This window comes from Salmo salar, chromosome 20 (assembly GCF_965601325.2).
Source record: "Salmo salar chromosome 20, fSalSal1, whole genome shotgun sequence".
NCBI lineage: Eukaryota > Metazoa > Chordata > Actinopteri > Salmoniformes > Salmonidae > Salmo > Salmo salar.
The window spans coordinates 74,940,575-74,961,347 of NC_138310.1; the positions used below are offsets into that span (position 1 = coordinate 74,940,575).

Consider the following 20,773-nt stretch of genomic DNA (forward strand, 5'->3'; position numbering starts at 1 on the left):
TTAAGAATGTGAAACGTCAGAATAATAGTAGAGAGAATGATTTATTTCAGCTTTTATTTCTTTCATCACATTCCCAGTGGGTCAGTTTACATACACTCAATTAGTATTTGGTAGCATTGCCTTTAAATTGTTTAACTTTGGTCAAACGTTTCGGGTAGCTTTCCACAAGCTTCCCACAATAAGTTGGGTGAATTTTGGCCCATTCCTCCTGACAGAGCTGGTTTGTAAGTCAGGTTTGTAGGCCTCCTTGCTCGCACACGCTTTTTCAGTTCTGCGCACAAATTTTCTATAGAATTGAGGTCAGGGCTTTGAGATGGCCACTCCAATACCTTGACTTTGTTGTACTTAAGCTACTTAAGCCAGTATGCTTGGGGTCATTGTCCATTTGGAAGACCCATTTGCAACCAAGCTTTAACTTCCTGACTGATGACTTGAGATGTTGTTTCAATATATCCACAACATTTTCCTCCCTCATGATGCCATCTATTTTGTGAAGTGCACCAGTCCCTCCTGCAGCAAAGCACCCCCACAACATGGTGCTGCCACCCCCGTGCTTCATGGTTGGGATGGTGTTCTTCGGCTTGCAAGCCTCCCCCTTTTTCCTCCAAACATAATGATGGTCATTATGGCCAAACAGTTCTATTTTTGTTTCATCAGACCAGAGGACATTTCTCCAAAAAGTAAGATCTTTGTCCCCATGTGCAGTTGCAAACCGTAGTCTGTTTTTTTATGGTGGTTTTGGAGCAGTGGCTTCTTCCTTGCTGAGCGGCCTTTCACGTTATGTCGATATAGGACTCGTTTTACTGTGGATATAGATACTTTTGTACCTGTTTCCTCCAGCATGTACCTACATGTACAAATTACCTCAACTAACCTGTATCCCCGCACACTGACTCGGTACCTGTGCCCCCTGTATATAGCCTCGTTAATGTTATTCTTATTGTGTTACTTTTTAATATTACTTTTTATTTTAGTGTACTTGGTCAATATTTTCCTAAGTCTTCTTGAACTGCACTGTTGGTTAAGTGCTTGTAAGTAAGCATTTCACGGTAAAGTCTACACTTGTTGCATTCGGCGCATGTGACAAATAAAGTTTCATTTGATTTGAACACTGCATGGACTATATTGGGTAAGCCTAGGTACTGTAGTTTAAGCCTGATAAACATCTGAAAGATTGTTCACTCATCAAGTTAGCATATTTATACACATTAGAAATAGGGAGATCATTTGTACAAATAGGACATTAGGCAATGTTTAAGATGTTCAAATGAATGATTATCTTTATAATTCATTCATTTATTCGTTTTTATTTATGTATATCTTTTTTGGAGGGGAAAGTGGGTAGGCTACATTTTGCCTGTAGTCGAACGTCCCTACATTTCTCTGTAACTTACATACACACCGCATAGTATGGTCATGTTAGGTACAGACTGTACTATTGCTCCACCGGATCTTGCGAAGTGCAGCCAGGAAGCTCCATAGAATCCACGTCGCCAAGAAGACTCTCTGCTCCAAACTAGTCTACCAGCCCGACTCATTTCTCAGGGTGGTCGGGCACTTTGACCAAACACTACCCGCAGACGTAGAAACATGGTAAGGAAATGAAAACATAGATTTTGAATGAAGTGCAACATAGATTTAGAGTGAAAGTATTGATAAAGACCCGCTGCCGCTCAGGCCAGTCGTTTTAGGCTTTAAAAAAAAATGTGAATAGCTTTTTTTACGATTGCTACCTGATTGAAAACAAATTTAGACCACATCCAATGAATTAACCTATGCCTGGCTAGTTGTGAATGATCGAGTTTTTGAAGATATTTCAGAAACTCTAGAAATGGCAATAATGTAACAACATGGTATTCAAAAGACTCATGAAGTCTCTGATCGATTGGTCAGTTACTAAATATGCTAGTACTTCAATATGCAACTTTATATAACGATTTTTTTCCTAAACTACTTTATCGCAAATGGCTAATGCCTGGGAATTTCCAGACCAGAGAGAATCATTCATGCACCTCAAATGTGGTGGAATGAGCTTCAGTAAACAGACACGCCCCCATATTAACCCTCCCCACAAGCTTAACAGTTGACTTGGTGCCACTTTGTGAAACTTTGTATCTACTGTAGGCCTACAAGTGTATAGCTGTTATGGTTTGGATACACTTATAGTTTTATTGATAAGCGTAATCAGACTAATTTGAATACATATAAAAAAAAGAGAGAAAAAGGGAAGTGTATCCGACCTGTCTCCATAAAACCACTCAGATCTGGTCTCTGTCAAATCAGATGTTTTATTTATTGTTTCCATTCAACTGATCTGCATATACATAGGAGTGAAGAGTAATCTGGTTAGTATCAAAATAAGATACTGTGTCTAGTATTGGTTAAGTTAGGAGTCAGAGGTAGAATATGACTTAATATATTGGGTTCTCTCTCTCCCTCTGTCCCTCTCAGCCTCTCCGGTTGGACATCAAGCGGAAGCTGACCGCTCGGTCGAACCGTGTGAAGAGTGTGGACCTGCACCCAACTGAACCATGGATGGTTGCCAGCCTGTACAATGGCAGTGTCTGTGTCTGGAACCACGAGACACAGGTAAACAACATTCATTCTCATTTAGGATTCAGGCCTCATTCATTCATCCATTCATTGTAGACCTTGCTGCACATTATGTTCTTGAATGATATATGAATGGATTGTTTCTCTTGGATGATGATGAGCATGATGCTGGTGCTTCTTTTGAATCTGTGTAGACCCTGGTGAAGACATTCGAGGTGTGTGACCTGCCTGTGAGAGTGGCTAAGTTTGTGGCGAGGAAGCACTGGGTCATTGCTGGAGCAGTAAGTGTTATAACACCCTTATAACTGCTTATAATGCATCTATCTGTCCTATTCAGAGTTCCACCCTCTCTCCCTTCACCTTCTCCCTCCTCTCTCTTGCTCTTCTCTGGTCCTCCCCAGGATGACATGCAGATCCGTGTGTTTAACTACAACACTCTGGAGAGAGCTCACATGTTTGAGGCCCACTCTGACTACATCCGCTGCATCGCAGTCCACCCAACACAACCTTACATCCTTACCAGCAGTGGTATGTTGTGTTTTTCTCTTTCTTTCTTTCTCTCTTTCTCTTTCTCTCTTTCTCTCTCTATATATACATAAATTACAAACATCAACCATTGAATATTGTGAACATGATCGTGTGTGTGTGTGTGTGTGTGTGTGTGTGTGTGTGTGTGTGTGTGTGTGTGTGTGTGTGTGTGTGTGTGTGTGTGTGTGTGTTTGTTTGTGTGTCCAGATGACATGCTGATCAAGCTTTGGGACTGGGACAGGAAGTGGGTGTGTGGTCAGGTGTTTGAGGGCCACACCCACTATGTCATGCAGATCGTCATCAACCCTAAAGACAACAACCAGTTCGCCAGCGCCTCCCTGGACAGGGCCATTAAGGTACATACATTATCCCCCCCCCCCCCACACACACACACACACACACACACACACACACCACTAATCTTTGTGTTTGTAGCACTACAGTTGTTGGTTTGATTATTGTTATGTTGAACTGCTTATAGATGTGTAATGTTTCATGAATTCTATACAGTTGTTGTAAATTATTACCACTACATTTCAGTAATACATTGAAGTATTATTTGGCCCTTGGCTGTTGCAGGTGTGGCAGCTGGGATCTTCCGCCCCTAACTTCACTCTGGAGGGCCATGAGAAAGGAGTCAACTGTATCGACTACTACAGCGGAGGGGACAAGCCCTATCTTATATCAGGAGCTGACGACCGCCTGGTCAAGATCTGGGACTACCAGGTACACATGGAAATAAACATGGAAACACAGTTTATGTACAGTCGTGGCCAAAAGTTTTGAGAATGACACAAATATTAATTTTCACAAAGTCTGCTGCCTCAGTTTGTATGATGGCAATTTGCATATACTCCAGAATGTTATTAAGAGTGATCAGATGAATTGCAATTAATTGCAAAGTCCCTCTTTGCCATGCAAATGAACTGAATCCCCCAAAAAACATGTCCACTGCATTTCAGCCCTGCCACAAAAGGACCAGCTGACATCATGCCAGTGATTCTCTCGTTAACACAGGTGTGAGTGTTGACGAGGACAAGGCTGGAGATCCCTCTGTCATGCTGATTGAGTTTGAATAACAGACTGGAAGCTTCAAAAGGAGGGTGGTGCTTGGAATCATTGTTCTTCCTCTGTCAAACATGGTTACCTGCAAGGAAACACGTGCCGTCATCATTGCTTTGCAAAAAAAGGGCTTCACAGGCAAGGATATTGCTGCCAGTAAGATTGCACCTAAATCAACCATTTATCGTATCATCAAGAACTTCAAGGAGAGCGGTTCAATTGTTGTGAAGAAGGCTTCAGGGTGCCCAAGAAAGTCCAGCAAGCGCCAGGACCGTCTCCTAAAGTTGATTCAGCTGCGGGATCGGGGCACCACCAGTACAGAGCTTTGCTCAGGAATGGCAGCAGGCAGGTGTGAGTGCATCTGCACGCACAGTGAGGTGAAGACTTTTGGAGGATGGCCTGGTGTCAAGAAGGGCAGCAAAGAAGCCACTTCTCTCCATAAAAAACATCAGGGACAGACTGATATTCTGCAAAAGGTACAGGGATTGGACTGCTGAGGACTGGGGTAAAGTCATTTTCTCTGATGAATCCCTTTTCCGATTGTTTGGGGCATCCGGAAAAAAGCTTGTCCGGAGAAGACAAGGTGAGCGCTACCATCAGTCCTGTGTCATGCCAAAAGTAAAGCATCCTGAGACCATTCATGTGTGGGGTTGCTTCTCAGCCAAGGGAGTGGGCTCACTCACAATTTTGCCTAAGAACACAGCCATGAATAAAGAATGGTACCAACACATCCTCCGAGAGCAACTTCTCCCCACCATCCAGGAACAGTTTGGTGATGAACAATGCCTTTTCCAGCATGATGGAGCACCTTGCCATAAGGCAAAAGTGATAACTAAGTGGCTCGGAGAACAAAACATTGATATTTTGGGTCCATGGCCAGGAAACTCCCCAGACCTTAATCCCATTGATAACTTGTGGTCAATCCTCAAGAGGCGGGTGGACAAACAAAAACCCACAAATTCTGACAAACTCCAAGTGTTGATTATGCAAGAATGGGCTGCCATCAGTCAGGATGTGGCCCAGAAGTTAATTGACAGCATGCCAGGATGTATTGCAGAGGTCTTGAACAAGAAGGGTCAACACTGCAAATATTGACTCTGCATCAACTTCATGTAATTGTCAGTAAAAGCCTTTGACAGTTATGAAATGCTTGTTATTATACTTCAGTATTCCATAGTAACATCTGACAAAAATATCTAAAGACACTGAAGCAGCAAACTTTGTGGAAATTAATATTTGTGTCATTCTCAAAACTTCTGGCCACGACTGTACACATGTACACACAGTTAATATGCACACGTACACACAGTTAATATGCACACACAGTTAATATGCACACGTACACACAGTTTATATGCACACGTACACACAGTTAATATGCACACGTACACACAGTTTATATGCACACACAGTTAATATGCACACACAGTTAATATGCACATGTACACACAGTTTATATGCACACGTACACACAGTTTATATGCACACGTACACACAGTTTATATGCACACGTACACACAGTTTATATGCACATGTACACACAGTTTATATGCACACGTACACACAGTTTTTCACACTCTCAAACGAAGAATGGAACACATATGAATATGCACAACACACACTTTTCAGATCAGAAAATACACACACTTGAAGTACTACGCGTCTGTCTACTGATGATATATATTGAGTTGACTGATTCTACTCTCGTCCTCTCCTCTACCTCCAGAATAAGACGTGTGTGCAGACTCTAGAGGGCCATACCCAGAATGTGTCCTGTGTCAGCTTTCACCCTGAGCTGCCAATCATCCTCACAGGCTCCGAGGACGGTGGGTAGTGTAGTGTTTACCTTATCCCTTTGGAATGGAATAACAAGGTGTTTACCTATGTTATAACATAGTAACATTTTAAAGTTGTAACATTGTACCGTGGTAATAACATGGTGTTTTCTTGTCATGTTGACTAGTTCTAGTCTTCCCTGGATCCGTTATCTATGTTTGACCACCCTCTCACATGTAAATCTCTTTCTCTCCTCCCTTCTTCCATCTTCTTATGGACATACAGGCACAGTGAGAGTCTGGCATTCCAGCACGTACCGCCTGGAAAACACACTGAACTATGGGATGGAACGTGTGTGGTGTGTGTGTGGCCAGCGAGGCGCCAACAGTGTGGCGCTGGGATATGATGAAGGCAGCATCATCATCAAGGTACCAACTTAAGGAAACTCTAAACTACACATCAAGAATGATGTGGGGTCAGTGATCAGATTATTAGTATTGTTGGTAATCATATAGAATGCTTGCATTGTTTTCAAACGGGGCCAGTTCGATTCTGTAGGCCGACATATCACCCATGTATGTCCAAGTTGTATGTTCAGCTGGAGTTGAAATATTATGATTTGAACATCACTCCTTCTCTTCCTCTGTTTCATCTTCTTCACTCTCTCCCCCTCTTCTCCCTCTCTCTTCCTGCTCTTCTCCCTCTCTCTCCCCCCTCTCTCTCCTCATCCCCCCGTCCCTCCCTCAGTTGGGCCGTGAGGAACCAGCCATGTCTATGGACTCTAACGGTAAGATCATGTGGGCCAAGCACTCTGAGGTGCAGCAGGCCAACCTGAAGGCCATGGGAGAGGCTGATATACAGGATGGAGAGAGGCTGTCCCTGGCCGTCAAAGACATGGGCAGCTGTGAAATCTATCCCCAGACCATCCAGCACAACCCCAATGGCAGGTCAGTGTGTGTGTGTGTTACCATGTTTGTGTGCATGTGTGTACTAGTTGCTCATCAAATGTAAAAATATATATACAGTACCAGTCAAAAGTTTGGACACACCAACTCATTCCAGAGTTTTTCTTCATTTTTTACTATTTTCTACATTGTAGAATAATAGTGAAGATATCAAAACTATGAAATAACACATATGCAATCATGTAGTTATTACATGATTGATTTGTTAAACAAATCAAAATATATGTTATATTTGAGATTCTTCAAAGTAGCCACCCTTTGCCTTGATGATAGTTTTGCACACTCTTGGCAGTCTCTCATCCAGCTTTACCTGGAATGCTTTTCCAACAATCTTGAAGGAGTTCTCACATATGCTGAGCACTCATTGGCTGATTTTCCTTCACTCTGCAGTCCAGCTCATCCCAAACCATCTCAATTGGGTTGAGGTCGGGTGGTGGAGGCCAGGTCATCTGATGCAGCACTCCATCACTCTCCATCACTCTCCATCACTCTCCTTCTTGGTCAAATAGCCCTTACACAGCCTGGAGGTGTGTTGGGTCATTGTCCTGTGGAAAACAAATAATAGTCCCACTAAGCGCAGACCAGATGGGATGGCGTATCGCTGCAGAATGCTGTGGTAGCCATGCTGGTTAAGTGTGCCTTGAATTCTAAATATATCACACAGTGTCGCAAGCAAAGCACCATCACACCTCCTCCTCCATGCTTTACAGTGGGAACCACACATGCAGAGATCATCCGTTCACCTTCTCTGTGTCTCACAAAGACACGGTGGTTAGAACCAAAAATCTCAAATTTGGACTCATCAGACCAAAGGACATATTTCCACCGGTCTAATGTCAATTGCTCGTGTTTCTTGGCCCAAGCAAGTCTCTTCTTATTGGTGTCCTTTAGTAATGGTTTCTTTGCAGCAGTAATGGTTTCTTTGCAGCAGTAATGGTTTCTTTGCAGCAGTAATGGTTTCTTTGCAGCAATTCGACCATGAAGACTGCGGTCTCCTCTGAACAGTTGAGGATGAGATGTGCATTTATTTGAGCTGCAATTTCTGAGGCTGGTAACTCTAAGGAAATTATCCTCTGCAGCAGAGGTAACTATGGGTCTTCCTTTCCGGTGGCGGTCCTCATGAGAGCCAGGTTCATCATAGCGCTTGATGGTTTTTGCGACTGCATTTGAAGAAACTTTCAAAGTTCTTGAAATTTTCCGCATTGACTGACCTTCATGTCTTAAATTAATGATGGACTGTCGTTTCTCTTTGCTTATTTGAGCTGTTCTTGCCATAATATGTAACCTTTATTTAATTATTCAAGTCAGTTAAGAACCGACTCTTATTTACAATGACGGCCTACCCCAGCCAAACCCAGACGACGCTGGGCCAATTGTGCGCCGCTTTATGGGTCTCCCAATCACGGCCGGATGTGATACACGGCCGGAGGGACTTGGTCTTTTACCAAATAGGGCTATCTTCTGTATACCACCCCTACTGTACCTTGTCACAACGCAACTGATTGGCTCAAACACATTAAGAAGTAAAGAAATTCCAGAAATGTACTTTTAACAAGGCACACCTGTTAATTGAAATGCATTCCAGGTGACTACCTCATGAAGCTGGTTGAGAGAATGCCAAGAGTGTGCAGAGCTGTCATCAAGGCAAAGGGTGGCTACTTTGAAGAATCTCAAATATATTTTGATTTGTTTAACACTTTTTTGGTTACTACATGATTCCATGTGTTATTTTATAGTTTTGATGTCTTCGCTATTATTCTACAATGTAGAAAATAGTAAAAAATGAAGAAAAACCCTGGAATGAGTTGGTGTGTCCAAACTTTTGACTGGTACTGTATATATGCTATTTAGCAGATGCTTTTATCCAAAGTGACTTACAGTCATGCGAGCATGCATTTGTATGTACTGGTGCGCCCCGGGAATCGAACCCACAATCTTAGTGTTGCAAGCACCATGCTCTACCAACTGAGCCTTACAGGACCATAAATGGACAGTATATGTGTGTGTGTGTGTGTGTGTGTGTGTGTCAGTGGAGGCTGCTGATGGGAGGATGGCTCATAATAATGGCTTGAAGGGAGTAAATGGAATGGCATCAAACGTGGTTTATATGTGGTTGATATCATTCCATTGACTCCATTTCATCCATTACTATGAGTCGTCCTCCCCTCAGCAGCCTCCACTGGTGTATGATCACACACTAACTAGTGTCGTGTGTCTGTGTGTATGTGTGTTACAGGTTTGTGGTGGTGTGTGGGGATGGAGAGTACATCATCTACACTGCAATGGCCCTGAGGAACAAGAGCTTCGGTTCAGCACAGGAGTTTGTCTGGGGCCACGACTCCTCAGAGTAAATCAAGTCAACCGCACACTGACCACTCATACACAGTCATCTATGGACCATCCACGGTCTAGTATGGTCAGGCTGACTTAACCACTGTTGTTTCTATGGCAGGTATGCTACTCGGGAGAGCACCAGTATGGTCAAAATCTTCAAGAACTTCAAGGAAAATAAGTCTTTTAAACCAGACTTTGGGGCAGAAGGTAAGACAAACATATCATATTTGATCCAGCATGAACTGACTCCCTATGTGTGGGTGTGTGTGTGTGCATGCAGATGATCTGCTGACATGTTATACCAAACGATATGTGTGTATCATCCCCTGCAGGTATCCATGGTGGGTTCTTGCTGGGCGTGAGGTCAGTGAGTGGTCTGGCCTTCTACGATTGGGAGAACACAGAACTGGTCCGCCGCATTGAGATCCAGCCTAAACACGTGAGTCGGCTACAGTAGTTAAACTGTTATTAATCCACAGGTGATCTGTATCAACTTTCAGACACATGACGATTTACAGATTATAGCAGGTCCAGGCAGCACCTAGCTCAGGTCAAGAGGGTGAAAAGCCACCTACAGCGCCCAACCCTCCTCTAACTTCCTCCCCACAACGATCCAACCCTCCTCTAACTTCCTCCCCACAGCGATCCAACCCTCCTCTAACTTCCTCCCCACATCGATCCAACCCCCACTTCACAGCTACCAAACCCTCTTCTAACCTCTCCACAGCGACCCAACCCTTCTCTAACCCCCTCTCCACAGCGACCCAACCCTTCTAACCCCCTCTCCACAGCGACCAAACCCTCCTCTAACCTAGTCTCCACAGCGACCCAACCCTTCTCTTACCCCCTCTCCACAGCGACCAAACCCTCCTCTAACCTAGTCTCCACAGCGACCCAACCCTTCTCTTACCCCCTCTCCACAGCGACCAAACCCTCCTCTAACCTAGTCTCCACAGCGACCCAACCCTTCTCTTACCCCCTCTCCACAGCGACCCAACCCTCCTCTAACCTAGTCTCCACAGCAACCCAACCCTTCTCTTACCCCCTCTCCACAGCGACCCAACCCTCCTCTAACCTAGTCTCCACAGCGACCCAACCCTCCTCTGACCTCCTCTCCACAGCGACCCAACCCTCCTCTAACCTAGTCTCCACAGCGACCCAACCCTCCTCTCCACAGCGACCCAACCCTCCTCTGACCTCCTCTCCACAGCGACCCAACCCTCTTCTGACCTCCTCTCCACAGTGACCCAACCCTCCTGTAACCACCTCTTCTTTCCTCAGGTCTTCTGGTCAGAGTCTGGGGAGCTGGTGTGTATCGCCACGGAGGAGTCTTTCTTTGTGCTGCGCTACCTGGCTGAGAAAGTGGCAACAGCACAGGAGACTAAGGAGGGAGTCACCGAGGATGGGATAGAGGATGCCTTCGAGGTGAGACTACGCGACATCTAGTGATTAGATTCTGGACAGGACAATTTATTTTGTATTTCTACTCTAACATTTTCTTCTATACCTATATCTCTCCCACTCTCGGTCTCTCTCTCCCCCCTCACCCCACTTTCTCTAGGTGTTGGGTGAGATTCAGGAGGTGGTGAAGACAGGTCTGTGGGTGGGAGACTGTTTCATCTACACCAGCTCAGTCAACAGACTCAATTACTACGTAGGAGGAGAGATTGTCACCATCGCCCACCTGGACAGGTAAGACTATACCTACCTGCTGAAACTGCTACAAACCATTGACCTGTTCACCTCAAATGACCTGTTATGCATGTGTTTCAGTATTTCAAATCTCGCTCAACTCTTACAGTTCCCTAGGGCCTAAAACATAAAGGATTCATGCCTTACAAAATGTTATGTCAGAATGTCATTTCCTTAAGTCATTGTGTGTCATGTTTCCTTTCATTCAAGCTATGTGCTCACCTTAATACTGGTGTTGTATTGACTCCCCTGTCTGTCTGCTATAGAACTACAGTTGAAGTCAGAAGTTTACATACACCTTAGCCAAATGCATTTAAACTAAGTTTTTCACAATTCTTGACATTTAATCCTAGTAAAAATTGCCTGTCTTAGGTCAGTTAGAGTCACCACTTTATTTTAAGAATGTGAAATGTCAGAATAATAGTAGTAAAATGTTTCAGGTAGCCTTCCACAAGATTCCCACAATAAGTTGGGTGAATTTTAGAGCATTCCTCCTGACAGAGCTGGTGTAACTGAGTCAGGTTTGAAGGCCTCCTTGCTCACACACACTTTTTGAGTTCTGCCCACAAATGTTCTATAGGATTGAGGTCAGGGCTTTGTGATGGTCACTCCAATAACTTGACGTTATTGTCCTTCAGCCATTTTGCCACAACTTTGGAAGTATGCTTGGGGTCATTGTCCATTTGGAAGACCCATTTGCAACCAAGCTTTAACTTCCTGACTGATGTCTTGAGATGTTGTTTCAATATATCCACAATTTTCCTTCCTCATGATGCCATCTATTTTGTGAAGTGCACCAGTCCCTCCTGCAGCAAAGCACCACCACAACATGATGCTGCCACCCCCATGCTTCACAGTTGGGATGGTGTTCTTCGGTTTGCAAGACTCTCCCTTTCTCCTCCAAACATAACGATGGTCATTATGGCCAAACAGTTCTATTTTTGTTTAATCAGACCAGAGGACATTTCTCCAAAAAGTACGACCTTTTTCCCCATGTGCAGTTGCAAACCGTAGTCTGGCTTTTTTTTGTGGTTTTGCAGCAGTGGCTTCTTCCTTGCTGAGCGGCCTTTCAGGTTATGTCGATATAGGACTCGTTTTACTGTGGATGTAGATACTTTTGTACCTGTTTCCTCCAGCATCTTCACAAGGTCCTTTGCTGTTGTTCTGGGATTGATTTGCACTTTTCGCACCAAAGTACGTTCATCTCTAGGAGACAGAACGTGTCTCCTTCCTGAGCGGTATGACGGCTACGTGGTCCCATGGTGTTTATACTTGCGTACTATTGTTTGTACAGATGAACGTGGTACCTTCAGGCATTTGGAAATTGCTCCCATGGATGAACCAGACTTGTGGAGGTCTACAATTTTATTTCTGAGGTCTTGGCTGATTTCTTTTGATTTTCCCATGATGTCAATCAAAGAGGCGCTGCATTTGAAGGTAGGCCTTGAAATACATCCACAGGTATGACTCAAATGATGTCAATTAGCCTATCAGAAGCTTCTAAAACCATGACATCATTTTCTGGAATTTTCCAAGCTGTTTAAAGGCACAGTCAACTTAGTGTATGTAAACTTCTGACTCACTGGAATTGTGATACAGTGAATTATAAGTGAAATAATCTGTCAATAAACAATTGTTGGAAAAATATATTGTGCCATGCACAAAGTAGATGTCTTAACCGGCTTGCCTAAACTATAGTCTGTTAACAAGAAATTTGTAGAGTGGTTGAAAAACGAGTTTTAATGACTCCAACCTAAGTGTATGTAAATTTCCGACTTCAACTGTATGTACTGTACCTGTCTAAAATACTGGTGTTGTATTGACTCCCTGTCTGTCTGCTATAGAACTATGTACCTGTCTGTCTAAAATACTGGTGTTGTATTGACTCCCTGTCTGTCTGCTATAGAACTATGTACCTGTCTGTCTAAAATACTGGTGTGTATTGTCTCCCTGTCTGTCTGCTATAGAACTATGTACTGTACCTGTCTGTCTAAAATACTGGTGTTGTATTGACTCCCTGTCTGTCTGCTATAGAACTATGTACTGTACCTGTCTGTCTAAAATACTGGTTTTGTATTGACTCTCTGTCTGTCTGCTATAGAACTATGTACCTGTCTGTCTAAAATACTGGTGTTGTATTGACTCCCTGTCTGTCTGCTATAGAACTATGTACTGTACCTGTCGGTGTAAAATACTGGTGTTGTATTGACTCCCTGTCTGTCTGCTATAGAACTATGTACTGTACCTGTCTGTCTAAAATACTGGTGTTGTATTGACTCCCTGTCTGTCTGCTATAGAACTATGTACTGTACCTGTCTGTCTAAAATACTGGTGTTGTATTGACTCCCTGTCTGTCTGCTATAGAACTATGTACTGTACCTGTCTGTCTAAAATACTGGTGTTGTATTGACTCCCTGTCTATCTGCTATAGAACGATGTACCTGTTGGGCTACATCCCTAAGGATGACCGTCTGTATCTGGGTGATAAGGAGCTGAACATCGTCACTTACTCTCTGCTGGTGTCGGTGCTGGAGTACCAGACTGCTGTAATGAGGAGGGACTTTGGGATGGCCGACAGGGTCCTACCCACCATCCCTAAAGAGATGAGGACCAGGGTCGCCCACTTTTTAGAGAAACAGGTGAGACTGGGAGGGTGGGTGTATTTTTACATTTTTGTGTGTCTTAACGCACACCATTTCTGTGTGTGTCCTCTCCAGTGTCTATGTGTATCTTTTGTGTAACCCTTTCTCCTCTCTCCATCTCTCTGCAGGGTTTCATTCAGCAGGCCCTGGCTGTGTCCACAGACCCAGAACACAGGTTTGAGTTGGCTCTGCAGCTAGGAGAACTGAAGATCGCCTACCAGGTGGCTGTGGAGGCAGAGGTGAGACAACACATAAAGAGAAAGTCTTGGAATGCAAGGGAAGTATTGAGAAATGTAGGGCCAAATGTGGATATTTGCAGACATATTTGGAGACCTACAGGATATATATACCTAAAGGGTATATCTTATCATATTTTTAACTAATCGAAAGCAGAGTGAATAGGGCTTCTGTTTTGTGTTTGTGATGAATGTCTTTCTAACATGACATACCTGTTCCCTCTTTCTCTTCCCCCCGTCCCTTTCTCTCCCTCTCCACATCCTCTCTCCCTGGCACGGTGCCCTGCAGTCGGAGCAGAAGTGGAAGCAGTTGGCAGAGCTGGCCACCACTAAGTGCCAGTTTGTCCTGGCCCAGGAGTGTCTGCACCATGCCCAGGACTATGGGGGGCTACTGCTGTTGGCCACAGCCTCGGGTAACGCCAACATGGTGGGCAAGCTGGCAGAGGGGGCAGAGAGAGACGGCAAGACCAACGTGGCTTTCCTCACCTATTTCCTCCAGGGGAAGTAAGTGTGTTTAGGGAGAGAAGGGTAGATGTTACAGAGGGAGGTGAGGAGGAGTGAGCAGAGAGTACTGGTTGGTGTTTAACTTTTAAATGTACATCAAATGTACATCATCATCTCTCAATAAATTGTTCTTATCGTTTCATCATTTATAATTCATTATTGGATCTTGGTGTTCTTTATGTTTATGATCTGGAAATGTCAATGTCCTTGGTTTCATCATTAGTCATTGTATTTCCATATTTCTGTTTTTTCCTTCTAGACTGGACAAATGTCTGGAGCTCCTCATTAAAACCAACCGGCTGCCAGAGGCTGCATTCCTGGCCAGAACATACCTGCCCAGCCATGTGTCTAGGTACAGCACTGGCAGGTTGACCTTGATTATCTCAATCTTGCCCTGGAGACACAACTTGGCTAAATTGGCTATATTTAAAAAAATGCATGAAAACAAAATCTAGCTTTTTGATCTTAATTTAAGGTTAGGGTTAAGCGTTCGGGTTAGCAGTATTGTTAAAATCTGAATTTATGACTAGTGACCACTCTGCAGAGCTACCTCCAGCACATGATTCAGAAAAACGCTAACCTGCACAGCTGTGTGTGTGTCTGTGTGTGCGTGCGTGCGTGCGTGTCTATGTGTGTTTGTCTATGTGTGTCTGTGTGTGTCTATGTGTGTGTGCGTGCGTGTGTGTGTCTATGTGTGTTTGTGTGTGTCTATGTGTGTGTGTGAGTGTGTGCGTTCGTGCGTATACATGTGTTCTGACCTCCCTGTACCTCCAGAGTGGTGAAGCTGTGGAAGGAGAGCCTGGGGAAGGTGAACCAGAAGGCAGCTGATGCGTTGGCCGACCCTACAGACTACAGCAACCTGTTCCCCGGCCTACAGGAGGCCTTCCTGGCTGAAGACTACCTCAAGGAGACCAACGTCAGGCTGAGACCTGCCGCAGAGTACCCTCTCATCACCGTGAGTAGATACACACATCTTGGGCACATTGTGGCAAAACTTTTGCAGCCGTTTTGGATCATTTTCTTCTGTTTCATACCTATTTAACACAACCCTGATTGAACATGTTCTTTCCATCTTACACTGAACAAAAATATAAACACATGTAAAGTCCCCTGTTTCATGAGCTGAAATAAAAGATCCCAGAAATGTTCCATGTGCACAAAAAAAAATGTATGTTTACATCCCTGTTAGTGAGCATTTCACTTTTGCCAAGATAATCCATCCACCTGACAGGTGTGGCATATCAAGAAGCTGATTAAACAGCATGATCGTTACACAGGTGCATGTTGTGCTGGGGACAATAAAATGCCACTCTAAAATGTGCAGTTTTGTCACACAACACAATGCTACAGATGTTTCAAGTTTTGAAGGAGCCTGCAGTTGGCATGCTGACTGCAGGAATGTCTACCAGAGCTGTTGCTAATTTCTCTACCATAAGCCGCTACATCGTTATAGAGAATTTGGTAGTACGTCTGACCGGCCTAACAACTGCAGACCACGTGTATGGCGTTGTGTGGGCGAGCGGTTTGCTGATGTCAACATTGTGAACAGAGGTGGTGGTGGGGTTATGGTATGGGCAGGCATAAGCTACGAACAACAAACACAATTGCATTTTATCGCAATTTGAATGCACCCATTGTCATGCCATTCATCTTCCGCCATCACCTCATGTTTCAGCATGATAATGCACGGCACCATGTCGTAAGGATCTGTACACAATTCCTGAAAATGTCCTAGTACTCACCAGACATGAGCATGTGTGGGATGCTCTGGATCGACGGGTATGACAGCGTGTTCCAGTTCCCGCCAATATCCAGTAACTTCGCATAGCCATTGAAGAGGAGTAGGACAACATTCCACAGGCCACAATCAACAGCCTGATCAACTCTATGCAAAGGAGATGTGTTGCAAAGCATGAGGCAAATGGTGGTCACACCAGATTCTGACTGGTTTTCTGATCCATGTCCCTACTTTTTTTTTTAAAAGGTATCTATGACCAACTGTATTGCCAGTCATGTGAAATCCATAGATTAGGGCCTAATGAATTTATTTCAATTCACTGATTTCCTTATATGAACTGTAACTCAGTAAAATCTTTGAAATTGTTGCATGTTGTGTTTATATTTTGTTCAGTATAGTTATGTTAGTTATGTTATGTAGTGTGTTAGCAACACCTAGTGGTGCAATACTAGCCGAGCATTATAGATTAATGTGATGCACTGATGAAGACACAATGTATGCGGCCACCAGTAAAATACAGGTCAATGATTTGACCTTTACAGTTACCATAACACCTTTGTACCTCTGCCCTTGTTTTCTGGTCAAATAAATCATATTATAATAATGCTTGTTATTATAGTATAAGTCTTGTACAGTACTTGTAATAGTACTGTCGTAATAATGCCTCGCCGCTCCCTGCTCTGCCTCGCCGCTCCCTGCTCTGCCTCGCCGCTCCCTGCTCTGCCTCGCCGCTCCCTGCTCTGCCTCGCCGCTCCCTGCTCTGCCTCGCCGCTCCCTGTTCTACCTCGCCGCTCCCTGTTCTACCTCACCGCTCACTGTTCTACCTCACCGCTCACTGTTCTACCTCTCCGCTCACTGTTCTACCTCTCCGCTCACTGTTCTACCTCTCCGCTCACTGTTCTACCTCTCCGCTCACTGTTCTACCTCTCTACTCTTCAGTCCAATGAGAATAGGAATGTCCTGGGGGAATCTGCAGACTATGTGCCAAAAGTAGTGCCTGCTGAACCAGAGGTAAAGTCTGAAATCTCACACCTACTGGAATACTGGACATATCACAGCTGTGATATGTAGTACTCCTTACATAAGACCTAGTTTAGACAACCATTCAGTGTGATTTGTCAACTTGTCAATCTTAATTAAACTACATTACTGTCACTGTTCTAGGTTGCTGGGAGCATGGATGAAACCCCTGTATTGGAAGCAGTGGTAGAAACCCCTGTAATGGCAGCAGTGGTGGAGGCTGCAGCTCCAGAAGCTCCAGTAGTGGAAGAGTCCATTGTCATGGAAGAGGTAGAATCTGTTGCAGCTGCAGTAGTGGAGTTTACCCCAGCAGTAGAAGAATCTATCCCAGTGACAGTAGTGGAACCAACTATGGCTGCAGTGGGAGAATCCATTGAGCTGGCAGAGGAGGAACCCATTATTGTTGAAGTGGAAGCTCCCAAGCCAAAGGAGGCAACATTAGTGGAAGATACCATCACTAAGATAGAGGTTCTTGTCACCATAGAAAATGACACAGAAGCACCCCTCTTGGTGCCAGAGGTAGCACAGTCCACCCCAGAGGAAGAAGTCATAGCAACACCAGAGGAGCCTGTTGAGGAAGGACCTGCAACAATGAAGTCCATAGCAACAGATGCACCTGTTACAGAGTCGGTCACAGAACCCATTGTAACAGAAGCACCAGTTGCCGAGGAAGCGCCAGTGCCTATAGCAACAGAACCAGAACCTGTTACCATAGAAGCGGAGGTGGAAGCTGAAGCACCCTTTGCCGCAGCAGTACTAGAAGTCATAGCAACAGAACCCATGGTTACAGAGGAAGTAACAGAACCCATAGCAACAGAACAAGCACCTGTTACCATAGAAGTGGCAGTGGCAGCAGAAGCACCCTTTACTGAGGCAGTAGCAGAACCCATAGCAGCATCTGAAAAAGCTCCAGTCATTGTAGAAGAGAATGAACCTTCCCCAGCACCACTCATAGACCTCGCCCCAGCCATAGACCTAGCCCTAGCACCACTCATATGCCTAGGCCCAGCCAGAGACCTAGCCTCAGCCATAGACCTAGCCCCAGCCATAGACCTAGCCCCAGCACCACTCATAGACCTAGCCCCAGCCATAGACCTAGCCCCAGCACCACTCATAGACCTAGCCCCAGCCATAGACCTGGCCCCAGCACCACTCATAGACCTAGCCCCAGCCATAGACCTGGCCCCAGCACCACTCATAGACCTAGCCCCAGCCATAGACCTAGCCCCAGCACCACTCATAGAGCTAGCCCCAGCACCACTCATAGACCTAGCCCAAGCACCACTCATAGACCTAGCCCCAGCCATAGATCCAGCTACAAACCCAGCTGTAGAGGACGAGGCTGCAGCAGCCCCAGCAGTAGAGCCCCTACCAGCCCTCACCCAGGTGGTTCCACCAGGCGCAGAGCCAGCCCCTGCAGCCCCTCTAGCTGCCCTCTTAGAGGGTAAAGGTGTGGAGGAGGCAGCCCGTCTAGCTGCCCTCTTAGAGGGTAAAGGAATGGAGGAGACAGCCCCTCTAGCAGTAGCAACAGCATCCATGGACCTGCATGATGAGGTAAACCTAACCAGTCTATACATCCTGTCATGACTTACACAGTATTTAGAATGCTAATCTATATTGGAAATCATCTTTTGATTTGTATTGATATTGAACAATGATGTACTCTATATAAATGTTACGGGACAACAATGTACCAGCAAGGTAGTTCACCCTCGCCTACAGTTTTCCACTGACTCACATACATGACTTATTCCTCCAGGGCCTTGACGACCTGGACCTGTTTGATCTGGATGATGACATCGACATCACAGACGTCAATCTGGACGATGACTTCTTAGACGACTGAAAGTCTTGGTGGAGAAATGTCCTTAAAGTGACCAAAGAACACAGTGTTGTTCATACTCCTAGTGAATGGGAGTGTGTGTGTGTGGGGGGGACAGGGGTGTTTTTACCTTTACAGTGAAACTGGTGAAAGGTGGGGTGGATGAGTTCATGTCTTTCCATCTTTACACATTAACTGTGAAACACCGTGGGATAATGCTTTGGGTGATAATGGGGTGGACTGGGTTCATTAATTTGGAACAAACGGAAATGTTTTGAAACGGGAAACAAATTTGCCTTCTTATTGAACAGGTCAAATGTACTGTGTCAAATCAATTTCTCTGGTTTCGCACATGCTGAACACAACCCGGGGTTGTATTCATTAGTCGTATTTCATTGCTAAATATTTTGCAATAGAAACTGTTTACTCCAAATAGAAAACAAGTTTCTATTGCACAAATTCAGGTTGGTTCCTAGAGTAAACTTTTTCCATTGCAAACATTTAGCAATGGAATCCAACTAATGGGGCGGCAGCATAGCCTAGTGGTTCGAGTGTTGGACTAGCAACCGAAAGGTTGCAAGATCGAATCCCCGAGCTGACAAGGTACAAATCTGTCGTTCTGCCCCTGAACAAGGCAGTTAAACCACTGTTCCTAGTCCATCATTGTAAATAAGAATTTGTTCTTAACTGACTTGCCTAGTTAAGTAAAGGTAAAAAAATGGTTTTGAAATCTTTTGTTTAGTACTTCATCCAACTTTCACATTGACCTACAGTAAAGAATGATAGTGTTGACATGTTCACCTTATCCTCTCACATAGGAATAGTTTACTACTGTACCTCTTACCGCTAGCTAACCAGGCTTTGATCCATCTTTCATTAGTTAGGTTAGGTCCTCTCCACAGGTCATGAGCTTGTCTTCAGTATACCTCTACATGTCTTGGCAAGCATGCTGCATCTGCTGTTTTTAATAAGGAACCTATTTCATTGTTACAGATGTGAACCCAAGTGCCTTATGTATGACTGGTCTAGAAAATGTTGTGTAATTAACTGTTATCAAGTCAATAAAGATGACAAGTGTTTGTCTGAATCAGGCCATAGGAATAATTCAGATTCAATAAATGTATATAAAAAAATGTATTTTGTATGTACATGCATCATGATAATTAAACAGCTTACAGTCAGTTCCAATGTTGAGATACAGTATGATTAAGGTTATGGACAAATGACAAGGTTGAAATGCAGAAGTGAATATCTGCACTGTGTCGATAGAAGACAAGCTTGGTGCATCCCAATGATGTGCACATTTTGATGCCATTCAATGGCTATGGACACTTGGCTTGCAAGTGGTTCATATGAGCTCCATAGTTCCAGGACTAAGTAATTCTCTGTTTACCGTAATTGTCCAGTTGATTAAAGATTGGGTCATGGATAGGCAGGCCATTGGGGAGAATGTCACTGCTCCGTTGGTTTATTGTTGTGGGTGTGAAATGTATGGGACGGTTAGATGGAGCTATGCTGTGATGTGACAGAGCTCTCCAGTGGTTAGGTGTGGTGATGCATGACGGTCAGACGGAGCTCTCTGCGGAAGTCTGTTCGTAGGCCTGCAGGGCCAGCACTACGTATCCTGCCCTCTGGGACTCCCGCTTCGCGTAGATCTGGTGGGGAACAGACACAAGAGGTTAAACAAAGGGTTACTGTGTATCACGTCTACCAATATGGTGACTAGTGCAACCTATAAATCCGGTTCTGAGATACACTAGTGTCTGCTGGTAGGGCCTCACGTTGAGCAGGTCCAGTCCAGAGGCCTGTTGGCTGGAGGCCTCCTGGGCTGTCTCACTGTGTGGATGGACCTTGTTGAACGGACCCACCAGACTCACTGCATCCTGCCATCTAGAACAACA

The 20,773-nt window shown here is 44.6% G+C and overlaps 1 protein-coding gene across 1 annotated transcript; it reads left to right on the top strand.

Moving 5' to 3' along the window:
- Positions 1 to 1,368: 1,368 nt before the first annotated feature.
- On the top strand, positions 1,369 to 19,963 carry LOC106592201 (coatomer subunit beta'). The gene is made up of 22 exons (XM_045703939.1): positions 1,369 to 1,593; positions 2,452 to 2,589; positions 2,748 to 2,834; positions 2,955 to 3,081; positions 3,289 to 3,437; positions 3,661 to 3,807; positions 5,870 to 5,969; positions 6,205 to 6,347; positions 6,667 to 6,866; positions 9,121 to 9,231; positions 9,337 to 9,425; positions 9,551 to 9,657; positions 10,500 to 10,643; positions 10,780 to 10,910; positions 13,342 to 13,549; positions 13,681 to 13,791; positions 14,078 to 14,292; positions 14,552 to 14,644; positions 15,067 to 15,247; positions 16,970 to 17,041; positions 17,195 to 18,604; positions 18,810 to 19,963. The coding sequence occupies exons 1-22, from the start codon at positions 1,591 to 1,593 to the stop codon at positions 18,894 to 18,896; spliced, it is 4,053 nt and encodes a 1,350-aa protein (XP_045559895.1). The 5' UTR covers positions 1,369 to 1,590; the 3' UTR covers positions 18,897 to 19,963.
- Positions 19,964 to 20,773: the final 810 nt, after the last annotated feature.